This window comes from Meleagris gallopavo, chromosome 17 (assembly GCF_905368555.1).
Source record: "Meleagris gallopavo chromosome 17, MGAL_WU_HG_1.1, whole genome shotgun sequence".
Classification (NCBI taxonomy): domain Eukaryota; kingdom Metazoa; phylum Chordata; class Aves; order Galliformes; family Phasianidae; genus Meleagris; species Meleagris gallopavo.
This window is the reverse complement of record NC_139420.1, coordinates 3897514-3912941: the sequence shown is the minus strand read 5'-3', so window position 1 is coordinate 3912941 and position 15428 is coordinate 3897514. Positions and strand designations below refer to the sequence as shown.

The following is a 15428-nucleotide window of genomic DNA, read 5'->3' as shown; positions in this document are numbered from 1 at the left end:
TCACTCATGTCAGTGATAATAGTAGTTGCATTTTGACCACAGTGTACTTTTGTAATGTGTGAAGGAATAAACTCGTAACAGCAAAAGTATCACTCTGATGCATATCACCACCAAGAGGTGGAAAAGCACTTGTATGTGTCATTTTTATTAGTGCTACAGGCAGTTATGTCAGCCGGTCTTATCTGAGGAATGGAACACCCCTACTTCAGGTTGGAGTCAGCAGGTGATGTAGAAGTGCAGGGGTCTGACTAGAGGAAAGCAAGTTGAGGGGGACTCCTTAGGGTTTACTATGAAACAATTGATGGAAAAGATCTTGGCTTTATTAAAGCCAACTGCTGATTTCGGTGGGTTAGAGTTTTAAAGCATGATGTTTGCAAAATATAGGAAACACACAAGATAGAAGTATGTTACATATAAAATGGAAAGGATACGATGTATAAAATGAAAAATAAGTATGTGGCTCTGTTAAGACAGAATGCCTCATATTTTTTTCCGTTGTATTTATATACGTATATGTGCATCTGAGGATATGGATTACTCACATATGTAATAATTCCACAAGCAGTGGAATTGTGTGTGCCCATGCATGTGTCCTAATATGCTTGTACGTTTTCATTTTGCGACTACCTATTGATTACTGCAATTACAGCAATATTATTACAGATATATAGCCAACCGTATAACAGTGCCGCAGGTTTATTTGAAATGAGCATGGGAAGAATTTCAAACTGTTAATGAAAATTGCCTTTTTACTACTGGCTGTATTCCCATGGTAGTCACACAGTTTGGAGACGTCACCAGAGCTGTGTTGGTTCTGCTTAATGATGAAGCAAACTCAATTTATCAGGGGGTCCTTTTCCAAATAACTCAAACTCATGAAAAAGGAAAGCAAATGACTGACATGTCTTGAGCCTGGGAAATGCCTTAAATTGACAATTTTCACATATTAGTCCTTTTGCAACAAAAGAGAACTGTAAGCCATGAAATGATTTCAGCAAGAAGATATTATGTAGCTCCATCCATGGCTGCTTAAGCATCCATGAACCATTCCATTATAGGATCACCAGGTGGCTATTGCTTTTCTCTCCCATTCAGGCTTTACCAATATTCCCACTCCCATCTGTGATAAGCTTAATAGGACCATTCAGCAATAGAGAAAAGCACGAGAGGTATTCATCATAGCTGCAGGCTTTCTCAGACAATTATTCCTTAGAAGTTTGAGTAAATGAAAAACCACTTCTGAGATTATAAGGAACAGAACATGTTGCAGGTTCTGAGGCCATTTATTGATGTAGCTTTTGGAATCAGTAGTAAATATTTATCCTTCCCTGGGAATGCTGTAAGTAGCTAGTCACTGAGCTACTGCTTTTGATATGTTTGTCATCACTCTTTTCCAAACATTTGCCTTCTCTACTAAGAGTGCTCATTAGAAGTAATTATATGTGTGGATACGAAATGTGGTTGTTGTCACCTGTCTATCATAAATGACACATATATAGTTTTTGCAGTATATAAATGTTTAAAAACATGAATTTTTGGAGGAATTTAGGACAGTTGATTGCTTATATACATGAGGTTTACATGTGTTCAGAAGTAACTGTAAGCTTGCTTATATCTGTAAGTGGCAGTGCTCCGAAACAAGAAGGGCAAAGTCTCTCAGTTATATTGGTCTCCAGATACGGGTTTTTTACCTGTCGCTTCACATCTTTTCATCTCTTTACATTCTTTAAATTCAGAGTGAGCAGTAATGATGCTGAAGTAGGAATATCTCAGGTAATCACAAACATTTCAACCCATTACTACAGATTTTTCTCTCTACATGATATGATTCTATGTAAGTTCTTTCTGAGTCAGTTTAACAAATTACTGCAAGTAAGGAATGAAAATACAAGGAGGATGAGGCAGGTTCTTTCTTGTCTAACAGATATGCATCTTTTTAAAAATCAGGAGGTTTTTTTTGTTCTTCATTTATGCCTAAACAAAGATAAATAGAAAGTGGACTTCTGCTCCCTATCGTTTTTCAGTCACCTATATGTCCTTATTCTACATTTTGGTTATAGAAAGATGAAATGTGTACTTCTGCTTACTGTCTCCTGCCATTATTATCCTTATGTCCTTAATCTGTGTTTTGAGTGGTTCCAGAATTGTTGCCTTTGAAATCATTTTCACTTACAGACTCTTCTTCCACACAGCAGAAAATACCATCTTTCTTTGAAAATATATACCAGCCACTGAATCCTAACGTACTCGTTGTGGATAACAGGAACTAGAGACAGCTTTAGCAAAATACTTGTCTTTCTAGTGAGTTATACCTCATTGAATTCAGTGTCACAGCTCCTACAAAGCAGAGTCCCCCAGCCAGAGGCTCAATCACTGTTGATACACATTGATTATGATAGACACTTAGAAAAGACAAACTATGCACATTTACAGCTTTTGAGACAGTAAAGGAAGACACAGTCAAGCATGAAAATGTTCTGTGGATTGAATTTCATGCCATTAATTTGCATTTCCCTTCACCTAAGGGGTCAGATTATCTAATGAGATCATCTTGTCAGAATAATTTGGGGTGGAAGGGAAGTTCTGAAGTTATTTCTTGTGGCCCTGATTCATTAAAAATGTGGCGAATGCAAGTGCAATGTGTTGTCGCATGAGCTGAGCCTGTTACTCATGATTCAAGTAGTGTAACTGTTCTATGACAGGTGGAAGGAAGGAGTGTTGGAGCCAGTTAACTCACTTGTCTGCAGCTTCAGGGGACTCTGACGTCTCTTTCCATGCAGAAGAGATATATAGGAGATATATAGGTTTATACAGACCTTTAGAGTCACGGTACCTTTCTGGACCTACCAGCTAATAAGGTTTCTTTGTTCCACTTAGCTTCAAACACAGCTGAAGTGAAGGGTCATCTTTAACGATCACAAAGCTCTGCCTTTTTGATGATAAATTTGCTATTTCCATAAGCTTTGAAGAAAGATTCAGCCTCCGAGTTGAAGCAAAATGTTTCTTACTGTATTTTTTGGAGTGTTTCTCCTTACAGCAGAACATTCTCATACTGCATGTTGATCTGTTACCCAGAATGCCACTTGTAGAGTTCGCAGGTGGCAATAGTTTATTCTAACAAGATTTTCCTTTTTTTATTCAAAATTATGAGGAACAGATAGTGAATTTTTGTTGTCATAATAAGCTTGATAGAGTGGGGGTAGAGTGTATCTGACCAAGTCAATGTGGCCTTCGTACAGATACAAAGCTCTGAGTACTGGCTTTATAACTTGAATCTATCTGTATAATTATGTCACTAACTGCACTGCGAAAAAAGCAATTCCAGACATACCTAATTTTGTTCAGTTGCTCTGTTTTTTTCTTACTTTTTAAAGGAGATGTTCACTTTTGAGAGATGATAGAATTACATTTACCAATTGAGTCTTCATCTGCTACATAAAAGTAATTATTGAGCACTTTCCCTTTCACAAGTCTGCAAGTTAGCAGGGTGGATTTGCTGCAAAGTGTAGATTAGTCATATAAGAATCCAAATAAATTTTTCTGCATCCATAACTGTTAATATATTCTACATTCCCCTTTTCTGCCTGCAGAATTTAATTTATGAGGTTTCAAAATTCCCACTAGCAGTGCATTTGAAAATCATACAAGCAGGGAAGAAAATGGAATGATCTGTTGCTAATGTGGGTGGGGGACAGTAATTAAGATTTATCTCAATATATAGGCTGTAAACAGAGACAAGATCATTGATTAAAAAGGCAGTGCATTTGCAGAACACTGAGTTCCCATTTTGAAGACACTCAGATCTTTGTAATAAATTACATGGCTCACAAAACCTACAGGAAAGATTGAGCCTTTCCCATCCTGCCTGACTTTGCTTTCTCTCCTTCTGGTGCCAGCCACTGTTTTTGTATCAGTGGGCCAACCTATGAGGAAAGGGTGAGAGTGCCCAGCTTGGTCTGATGGTCTTTGACTGTGTTAAAGCTACTCTTCTGGGAAATGAAAAATGAGTTTGTTTCCTTACATTCCCATTTCCAAACTTCCTCCATTTACCTTCTTTCAAACTCCTGGAGAACCCCAGACATCATGTTGATCAAACTCTTCAAAAAAATGCTGTGCATGCTGGGGACAGAACAGTGCCAACATCCACCTTCGGGTCTTTCCATGGATGATGTTTTATCTGTGTTTGACTTCTGGATTGTTTGTTCTTTAGGGAAGGTATTGTCCTTAATTTTTTGTGCCATGTCCCTTTGTTGGCTGTTTAACAAAGAATTAACAAAAAGAAGATATCTCATAGGGCTGTCGTGTGTCGAAGAGAATTAGCTTCCAAAAGATACAGGGATCTTTTGTACTACTATCCCAGTCAAAAACAGGCTGCAGAATTGGCCACTTACATTGAATGGATCTGTTTCTTGTGGGGATTTTGAATGGCTTGATTTTTCACCACTGTTTACCTGCTCATTTCTTTCAGTTTTCCATCACGCTATGGATCTAAGGGTTGTAGAATCACTGAGATTCCACGTGGATCCATGTTTGAGCACTGACAGATGCTATTAAGTAAGAGTGGGTCTCTTGATTTTACTGCTTAACAGCATTACCCCATTTCTTTTGCAGTGTGGCATTACTCACAAAGTAAAAGTCCTCATGTTTATGTGAAGATGAGCAAAGCAGAACAGGATTTACAAGTGGTGGGCTGATAGCATTGGGATCAAGTGAAAGAATAGAACAAGCCAAAATCCCACGAACAAAATTTGTCCTCCCCAGCTGTCTGCCGTGAGGTCAGTTTGCCTCAGGGAAGTCCTCTATTCTGGTGTAAGCTTTCATCTGTAAGAACTTGCCTGTTTTTCTGCAGTGTGTGCTAAGAATTTAGAAACAACGTCAACTTCTTTCCCTTTTTTTCTGTGTATACTGCCTGTGAATGTGAGTGTCAGAGAATCCATTTGGCAGAAAGCTCAATGTGTAATTTATTTTTAATCATGGAATTATGTAGATAAACAGAATCTGCTGCCTAACAATGTCAGTTTGTTAATCAGCTGTAATCTTAGTGGTATTAATAACCCAAATCATGTCACCAGACTCACAAATCAGCATAACAATTGTCTGCAGAGCAGAACAGTTCTGTGCATCTCTCTAACTAGGATGCCCTGGAAACTTGTAATGCATAACTTACTGCTCATCAATAGAATATTTATACTGTTTGCAACTGGTATGTGTGGAGTTTACTTTCTATTTCCCACATCCCCATTTTCTTTTGTGACTGTTTTGCCAGGGTGTCACTGCTCATCAAGGGTGATGGGCTGAACAACAGTTGGAAGCACAGGACAGTTCCTGGAGCTCTCCTGCAAAGGCACTGTCTTCAGTCATTGAAGTGCTGTCAACAACATGCAAGGGCTTTCTTCTTCTGTCCTTTTTCCATAAGGCAAATACTCTCTTGATTTTAAGGTGGGCAGTGCCTTGACTGTCTCTTTTCTACAAAGTTTTTAAATAAACTTTCCTTATAAAGTAAAACATAATTACCATTTCGGGCCTAAGTGGGTTTGTTGCTCATCAGGTGTTGTGTTTGTGAAGGAGAAATCGTAATGCTATGATTAACATCATTCTATGAGATTCCACTTAGAGAATTTTCTGCCTGCAAACAGGACCATTCTCATGACCTCAGGCTCCCATGGATTTCTCTTGATAACACCATCTAATCGGATTTAGACTTTAATTAAACAGCTGTCACTTTGCTTCCACATTCTGCCGCAATTTAATGTTGAATTAGTTCCTAAATTAGTCATGGCTGAATGCTTGCCTTCTTACAATTGAGAGGTTGGATGAACACGAGGTTTGCTCTTCAGCTAAATTCAAGCAACTATTGCTCAGATTCTGTGTTCTTGCTCCCACTGACATTGGTGGAAGTTCCCTGACTGCAGCAGTGGTGGGATAAGCAGTCAGATTCCTGCAGAGTCAACCATAGCTCTCCCTGATTTCAAATGGCTGGAACACATTTACTTTATGAATGTCATTTTCCCTTTCTAGAAATGTACTGATGTTTTTGAATAACAATTCAGCTGAATTTTCTGTGAAGCAGCACAGTGAGTGCAACTGTGGAAGGAGATGTTTAGACCAACATTACTGCTAGTGGGCTTTAATCAAATTAACTCTGGTGTAACCAAGACCAGAGCATGAGCAACAATACCTTCAAGTTATGACATCAGGGTTAGCCAAAATTCCACCTGGCTCTAAGCTGGAAAGCTCTGATCCTTCCTGTAGGTTGGTGATGTTTGCCTCAATTACTGTGTACTGCTCTCACTGAACACAGGTTGTAATGTAATGTAATGTAATGTAATGTAATGTAATGTGGAATCTGACTCCTGCCTGCCTTCAATATCACCATTTTTCTTTGAGGTGGACATTAATTCATTTTCTGATTTGCACAGATGTAAAATCAGGGTTTGTTACTGTGGTAGCTTGCCACAGTCATGCATGGAGGAGTTCCAAACAATTAGACTGATGTAACCTACCAGTTTTAGCTTGTGGGCTTCTTGATTAAATCTTTTTTATTATCTCTCTTGTCTGTGGTGCACATTCAGAGTGCTCAGTGTTACAGAGCAGACAGACAGACCTCTCTATTTAAGCTCCTTTTATTTTTATGAATTTCAATTCAGCTTTTAGGGAGTCTTGGACAATGAATCCTTCCTTATGTTATTTAGTTTTCTGCCTGACAGCTCTTGTGTGGGTGCAGATGCAGACATTGGGTCAGTTCTGAGTTACATTAAAGCCTTAGGCTGTATTGGAACAATACAAAGGAAACATAGAGGAGGCAGAAGTTGTGCCACAAGGCTCTTCCATATAGAGGGATATAGGATATTTGTTACTCTATTTTAGTTCTAAAGAAAAAGGCAGAAGAATGAAGACTCAGTTCCTTGATCTTGCTTATTTAAAGATTGCAGATGAAGAGCACAGGGCACTTACAGACCAAATAAAGGAAAGGACAGATTTGAAAATTACTTTTACCGTGCTATATAGTATGCTAATTGTTTGTATTTCAGTATTTGCAAATCTGTGTAATAGCAATGAGTTGTGACTGCTATCAGTGGATATTAAATACAACAAGCTGAGGTGAGGTGGCTACCAATTTCTTTGTAATGCTGAGACTCTCTGATGATTGCAGTGGTACTATTTAGGAAGGTACTGGGTAACATTTCCAGTATATTTTCCTTCCTTTGTGCACATCATGCATAGATGTAAAGAGATGTAAAACTTCAGTAACCTTGATCACAACAAACCTCCTTTTACAGGTTTTTGGTGCAGATGCAGCTCTGAAATCATTAATCAAAATAAATTCATTCATATGCGCACGACTTCCTTTAGTGAAACCATTAGCAAAGGACAGAAGATTGAGGTTTTCTAATTGCTGATAATGCGCTAGTAGTCAAATTTCCTGTCTTCTCTATAGAAAGGCCTTGAGAAATTTCAAAAGGTTTTTCAAACTTTTGTAGCAGTGGCTTTATATCAAACCCACTTAGAACTGAGATACACCAATAATGACTTATTGGAAAGAGAGAAACAGAAGTGACAGATTATTACTTGGCAATTGATGCATCAGTTCTGCACTAAATAGTGCAGAAAGCAGAAAATCACTCACATTTGCCTATCAGGTTTTTCATTTTAAAGGTATAGGTCATTTTCTTTTGTCTGGTGAGGATGGATCATATTATTTGGAATAGATGAAGCAGAATAAGCTTATTTAGGATATAAGATATATGGGTTACTGTGTTACCACTCAGTTCTGAAAATTGGAGAATCATAACAAAGAGAGGTGGAGGAAAGCACAAGAGGTCACCTGCTCCCTTTCTTCTTCTACCCTGCTCAAAGAACAGATGTTATTTCTGAAAGATACGTAGTATGAGCTTTCTTCAGAATTCTTTCATGATAGATGATGTCTTTTATTCTGTCCCAGACGATCTATTCCAGAAATTCTCCACCATTATTTGTATAATAAAGACTGCCTTAATGTCAAACAAATCTTCCTTGTTGTAGCTTAAGCCTATTATTCAAGCCCTGTCCATGAACATTTAAAATAGTTTATTCTTTCTGGTTTTAGAAGACTTTTGTATATGGAGGCAGTCGTTAATGAAGATTTCTCAAAACCAGACACAATCATTTAATTCAGTCATTTAAATCTTGCTGGTGCTCAGCTGAGGAGCACTTCACATCTTACAGATGATATTCCTCTTACAAAGTGGTTTTTTTGTTTTTTTTTTTTTGTGGGAGGGTTTTGTTTTTTTAACCAAAGCAACATGAAATTACCGACTTGTGGCATAGGCAAAGCTATTTCCAGTGACTCCCAAGCACTTTGTTGCAAGTCAAAACCAGATAATGAATTTACTCTACTGCTTGTAGCAGAGAAGTTTCATCTCACTGCATAATCACATTTTGTTTTTCATCTTCTTTGTAACAGTGATATGGGGTTTGTTTCTGTTTGTTTTGTTTTGTATGCCTGATTTTCTTACTTTTGTGTAAAACTTCATGAATTACCATTAAATATAAACACGAATGGATCCCCAAGCCAAAGAGCATGTTCTACTTATGGCATTGCTCTTCTTCTGAACCTGTCCTTTTAAATTAGATTTCTCCACTTGTAACTCATATCAGCTGCTAAAGACAAAGTGGATCTGAGTAGAATCATTTCAAGGCGGAGCTGAGATAGCCTGAGAAGATGTCCTGTCATTTCCACAAACTCTCCTACTGTTCCTTCACCCTGCAGTCCTTTGTTCACACTGTTTAACACTCTGGGTCACAAAAAATAAGGCACTAAAGAATGGAGGCAAAAGATTAATTTCAAAGGACATGCAGCACTTGCAATAGCCAAATATACAGCAAAAATTTTGTTGAACCTGATTTTGGTGAAGCTATGCAGGTAATTGCATGCTTGTTGCTTTGGAAGTCTGCTGATAGAAGAGCAGCTTTGAAGGTCAAGGGGTTCTAAGAGTGGCCTTAGACTTTCCATCAATGGTATTTATGTCTGGCTCTAATTTACTGTGTTGAGTCTCTCTGTTTCCATAAATGACTTTCCTTGAACAGTCGACATCTCTTTTTTAATATATATTTTTTTAATGTTTGGTGGGGTTTCTTATGTGAGCAGTAGGAGAACCTGAGAAATAGCAAGTTGCAAGATGAAAAGAAAATCTGACCTAGATTTCAAGCTCACTAAACCTGAATTAAAGCCACTGTCAGTAGTATCAGTGCCCCATTTTCCTGCGGTTGACATCAACAGCTGCACTGCTGTTGAGTTTGCTGCTGAGAATTTTGATGAATATTTTATTCACTTTATGGAGTTGGAATTTCAAAAAAATTGGGGAAAACTTTGAAGTTCTTCCTGCTTGAGATTCTTGGGATTACAATGATGCTGAAACAGTCCAGCAGTTAGAGGAGTTAGCTTAGTTGATGGTGCATCTAAAGGCTTTTAGATGCCAAGACCCAAGTGCAAACTTTGGATTTCCATGTTATTTTCCCTGCAGTTAATAGCATTTGTAACTCCTTCTGGATTCCTTATATTTCTTCATTGGCCATATCAATGGAAATTAAATCACCTTGAAACAGTTCCAGATGCAAAGTTCACAGAAAGGCTCTGTCTTTGCAGTGGGCTTCAATTCTGAGAGTAATATTTTTACTTTCAGTACTCTCGCAACCCATTCCAAATATTGACAATCGAGCTCAGTTTTATAATAATCCCAAATAAACGCTGTAGAAGACAAATACTGGGAAAAGCCCCACATTCTTAAATGTAGAAGTTACCTGTGATGTGTGCCTGCTTAGACTGAGCTGAGCTGCAGTCATTTTGCTTGCTACTTATCAGTGTATGACGCAGGTGACTGTGTTTATTGAACAGGTAAAATATAAAAGGGCTTTTACTGTGTATTACCAGGCTGTGCCTAATAAAAGATGTGTTTAAGTCATTAGCTCCTGAGAACTAATGCATCCCTCTTGAGTACATGTCCTGTTGAAGAGCTGATGCTTGCTCTTTGGAAATCCTTTTAGCCATTTCTTAAAAGTGCTGTGCTTTGTTTTGTATACAGGATACAGAAATTGTGAACACCGCAATTCTCACAGGAAAAACTGTGGCAGTGCCCATCAAAGTGGTCTCCATTGAGGAGAACAGTGCTGTGACTGACATCTCTGAATCAGTTGAGTGCAAATCCTCTGATGAAGACGTCATCAAAGTAAGCTCATGCCCCCTGTTGGCTTCTGAAATTTCACATCTTTTTATACAATAACAACCTGGGAAAAACCCTCAGTCTGCTCCTGCAAATTAATTGTTCTTTTGTTTCAAAAGCACAAAGACGAGGATTTTTAAGAAAAAGAGAGATTTAGGTGCATCAGTACAGCCACCATACTGAGTTTCAATCACGTTTCAGTGTTTAATTTTTGTGTTCTAATTTTAAAATATCTTTGTCATGCCACCTCAGGTCCTCTGTGCACAGAGTTCATTCACTGCAAAAACAGCTATGCTGTTAGTTCTGCTTCTCCAGATGTTTCTTATTACCTTGCCAGCTGTTATTATCACCTCCACAGCTGCATCAGTGGAATGGATTGGATGTGCGTTCCCCAGCAACTGCAATACAAAGTTATCCTGGTGAAATGCAAGTTCTGCTGAATTCTGTTGTGAATTAAGAAGTTGATTCTGCACAGAAGTGGCTAGAAAACACTTGCATGACCCATTACATCAATTTAGCACTAGCAGCTTGATGTCACAAAGAAACAAACACCAGTAGTGTAGTACTGTCTTATAGCAACACAGCTACCTTTACTGTGACTGCAGTGAAAGCCCTGAAGGGAATTTAAGGATGTGCAGAGTCAGCACAAAGGCAGTTGCTGTGCATGAATCCTGTTGCAGCTTTGCAAAATGAGGTTGTCATAATGCATGTTCTTTGAGCAAAGGTGATTTTAGCCTGCATCCATGAGGTCTTTGGATGAGGAATTTATTGTTTATGTGACTTCATATCAAACAGCACACTGGGCTTTGTGAGAATAATCTTTAGGTGTCTTTAAAGGGCTATCAGCTCTCTTGCATGGATAGTGCACAAATAGTACTGCCACATCATTGAGCCTGAACTGAGGATCAGGTTGGATATCAGGAAAAGGTCCCTCATCAGAAGGTGGTGAACATGGAACAGGCTCCGTAGGGCAGTGGTCACATCACAGATCTGCTGGAGATCAAGGAGTGTCTGGACAACGTTCTCAGACATATGGTCTGATTTCAGGGTAGTCGTGTGTGGTAGCAGGAGTTGGACTTGATGATCCTCATGGGTCCTTTCCAACTTGGGATATTCTATGGTTCTATGAAAAATAGATATTCTTAGAACTAATAAAGCTGTTATACTGATAAGACTTGTACAGAGATAGCTTTCTTCTTCCAGTGGATCTGCCACAGCCAAGCAAATCTCTCCACTTCACTGGAGCTTGATGTATTCCCATATATCAGATGCTTAACAGAGCTTTTTCCTGAAAGAATTCCTATTAACTTTTTCCTAATTACATCTGATTACCCATCTAATTACAAAATTGTAGCTGGAATTTAATTTAAGTATCATTCTGATTGTAACCTTATTGAGAAACACGTGGGAACTATGACTGAGAAACTTAAAATACAGGATAGCATTCAAAAATTAAATAAACTAAGTGCAGAAAGACCTAGTGTGATCATCTAGACTTGCTCTCTTGCTTAAGGAGCTTACAGAATTTCACCATGTAACTCCAGCCTCACAGGAATTTCTTCTTCCTAAGAGTAAAAATGACCACTGTTAAAATCTTCCTGGGGACTTGATATATACCACCAGATAATGCATAGAAATTGGCAGCACAATGATTTCCAAAATAAAAATTCATCTGCAAAGATATGTTTTGAGCTTTATAGCTTTGGAGCATATTGATCAAGGAGAAATGGAATTCCGAAACCTTACAAAGAGGAGAGTGTTCTTCTTGTAGTAATTGCAGTATATCCTGGACTACTGCAGTTCTCCAACCATTTGCTTGGAAAAAATGGGCTTTTTTTAGCACTCTATCCTTTGATTAGCACTTGGGATCCTGCTGTGCTCTTCTTTTCTGCAGAAATAAGTTATCTCCACTAAAAGGATTTCTTAAAATGGAGTCTGTTTGCACTATTGGAACTTTTCTGAGTGGCGTCTAGAAGCCTCCCTATCTAGGCACTCTGAAGTTAAAGTGAAACAAATAACTGAAGGCTAACACACAGTGATTATTGGAATTGACTAGAGAAAATTTTCAGGTGTAATTTCCTCTTCAGAAATGTTCTGAAATTGCTCAGATGAATAGGGAAAATATCTTCTGTATATTTAGAAATATAAGTGGAATCCTTGGAGGAATGCATCTGTGAAATATGAATGCTAACTACTATAAATCATACAGCAAGTTAAAAAGTAGAGTTCAACGATATGCTTTAAGCAAAAAAAATTATCATCTCATCATAAAGGAATAGGTTTTGGTCTTTTAAATCTAGAATGTTCTAGTTTCCAGGGTATCTCTTTACATGGGAAAATGAAGCCAAACTTCATTTTGAGTTGGATTTTGAGTTAAACTAAAATGCCTTTATGTATTTTGAGTTTAAAAAATATTCAGAAAGCTTCACATGGAGCACAAAAGCATTCCATCCTTAATTCCTTTTGAAATTCTCCATTAAGCTTTTATCATAGAATCATTGAATGGCCTGGGTTGAAAAGGACCACAATGATCATCTAGTTTCAAACCCCTGCTATGTGCAGGCTTGCCAACCACCAGACAGTGCTGCTCAGAACTGCATCCAGCTTGGCTTTGATTGACTCCAGGGATGGAGCATCCACAACCTCCTTGGACAGAATTTATATTGAATTCTGTAGATTTATCATTTTCCTCTGTAAAATACTCATTTGAATATCCTGTTGGGAGTTACCATTCTTTTAAAAAAATGAAGTCTAGTCCTAATAAATGATACCTCTTTGTACGAGATCATGAAATCCTCAACAAAGGTGTGCATGTGTCTACAGTTGATATTCCCAAGCATCCTCGTCATAGCAGAATTGTCTGTCTAACAGATAAGTGTCCATTTGTACGGGTCGTGCAAACAGCCTAGAGGTAATGTTTTTGCCCTGCTACATGGCCATCAGATAAAAGCTTATTTTTATTAATTTCTACGGTGCCTTCAGTTTGGCTTCTGTTACATTATTCTCAGTAACAGAGCCCAGTGGAGATTGAAAGATAAGATATATCTGCAAGTTACAGGTAATAGTTTCCCCAGTGATAAGCTTGGTCTCGAGGCAGCTCAATGCATTGTCTGCATCCTGTCTTAATCTGCTGACTATTACTCCTTTTACTTTTTTTTAATACCTCTTGCTCTCAGCTCAGAGCAGCACTCTTCTTTACTTCCAAATTTACTGTTGATTTCCTGACCTTTAAAAGTCTTTGAGTGCTCTAGACCTTCACACAGGGGTCCAACCTTTAAAAGAGGACAAAAAATTTATTATGGTACTAAAAATCAAGCAACAGCCAAATTCTGCTTTGCTAAGATGGAAATTACTGGTAGGATCCGTGTATCTGGATTCATTAACAGTGATTGCTGTTGCATATGTAGGCTCCTTTTCATCTCCTAGAAATTTGAGTGGAATGTGGCTGCTTTTGCCAGAGCTTTTGTGTGGTTTGCTTGAGGGCAAACACTGCTCCGGGTTCCCAGGTCACCTGGCTGCTGGAACAGATGTGGTTTCGTGCTGTGAAGAAGAGCAGAATATCAGGAGACTTGCATTACCTTGTGACATTTCCAGACAGAAAACCCTTGATGCTTACAAGCTTGTGGATGTGGGTTTGTGGTTGTTTTTTTCCATGAAAATAATCTGAGTTCAAAATCTTTTGTGCTGTCTGTATTTCAGGAGTCATTTCTGGGCTAGCTTGTATCCCGCTGCTACATGAAGGGATGTTACACACATTATATCATATTGTTTATTATGTTGCTATTATTTATAAATGATAAATTGAATGTAGTAGCCTAATACTCTGAAGACCTTATTTACTAGTTTCCTTTCATTCTTAAGTGACATTAATAGCTTTAATAATGTCTTAAGATCAAAATGTAGATTCACATAACAGTTGCTCAAATATGCAGCTGCTATGGCCATCAGTGAGAAGAGAAACACAGATCTCACCTTTAAGATATCCCTTGGTAGTTGTTAATGCACAGTGGGCTCTTGTTTTCGTTGGAACTGACGAGCAGAGGCAGACACTGACTGCAGGTAAAGGCCCTTGGAAGAATGTTAGGAATTTCTCTTACAAACCCAAATCTGGGACAGCGTGTCACAGCTGTCCCTCTCTTATCACAGTAAGTTGAAACAAAATCCCAGATCAAAGCAACACTGGACTGTTGGGGGCTGAAATTTTCGCTGAGGGTTTTTGCGGTTGAACTTTAGTATTTAAAAGACTGGAAGCAATGCTGGTTGCAAAGCTTTCAAAGCAATAGTGATGGGACTTGCAGACAACTGCCCAGGTTGTGGATCTTGTTTAAAGGCTCAATGCAGTATTCATTTACACACATGAGTAACTTTGCTGTGAATACTACTAACATCAGGGAACCTACTCATATGAAACTGTCATTTAGGGCTCATGAATGTTTCATAGACTTTGTCATTTGTGATGGAAACAGTTTATATGATGGAATTAATTCTTACTAAAAAGACACAGCTTATGTTCAAATGTCTGCTGTTCATTTGTGTTCCAGTCAGATTAAAGACCACACTGGATGCTTTATGACACCTGATGGAGGAAAATCTCAGTTTGCCAATAAGGAAGCTGACAGATGGACCTGGGTTCCTAATAGATAAATAAATAGTTGTATGCTAATTGTAGTAACTTAATTTTTAAACTTTACGTCTGGCACCATATGACACACAAAACCTGTTTCTTAGAGAAGTCATGGGCATTTATTAAGAAGATACATATTTAGAAGACACTTTTCTATTGTCTTAATATACTCAATCTTAAACAAATAGCTATTGTTCAACCTCTTCAGTTCGTGTAATCATAGAGTCATAGAATGATATGGGTTAGAGGGGACCTTAAAGATTCTATGATTCTATCATCATTTAGTTCCACCCCCCTGCCATGGACAGGGGCTGCTGCTCAGATAACTGCAAAGAAATGTCACTGCTTTCCAGTATTAGCAAAATATACAGTGTATTTTGCAAGTAGAAAAGGAAAGCACTGCTTTTACTTTGGTTTGGAACCACTAGTTGGCATCATCTTTAGGTAGTTTTATTAGAAATTGCGTTACCTGTTTTTCTGTCAGTGGACTGAATGCAGTTCCAAGGTGGGAGGCTGAGCTGCAGGCAGCTCTAAAGGATCGAACTCTTACAGCTCAGTGCTGCACTCATTAAAGTGCTGCACTCATTAAAGCCATCAGGAAAGCT

The 15428-nt window shown here is 38.3% G+C and overlaps 1 protein-coding gene across 1 annotated transcript in view; it reads left to right on the top strand.

Annotated features, from left to right (window-relative positions):
* TMEM132C (transmembrane protein 132C) overlaps positions 1–15428 on the top strand; it is a 180995-nt gene that overhangs the window by 142371 nt on the left and 23196 nt on the right. Inside the window, exon 5 of the mRNA XM_085238846.1 lies at positions 10062–10205. Coding sequence (XP_085094972.1) covers positions 10062–10205 — 144 coding nt within the window. The remainder of the gene's footprint in view (positions 1–10061; positions 10206–15428) is intronic.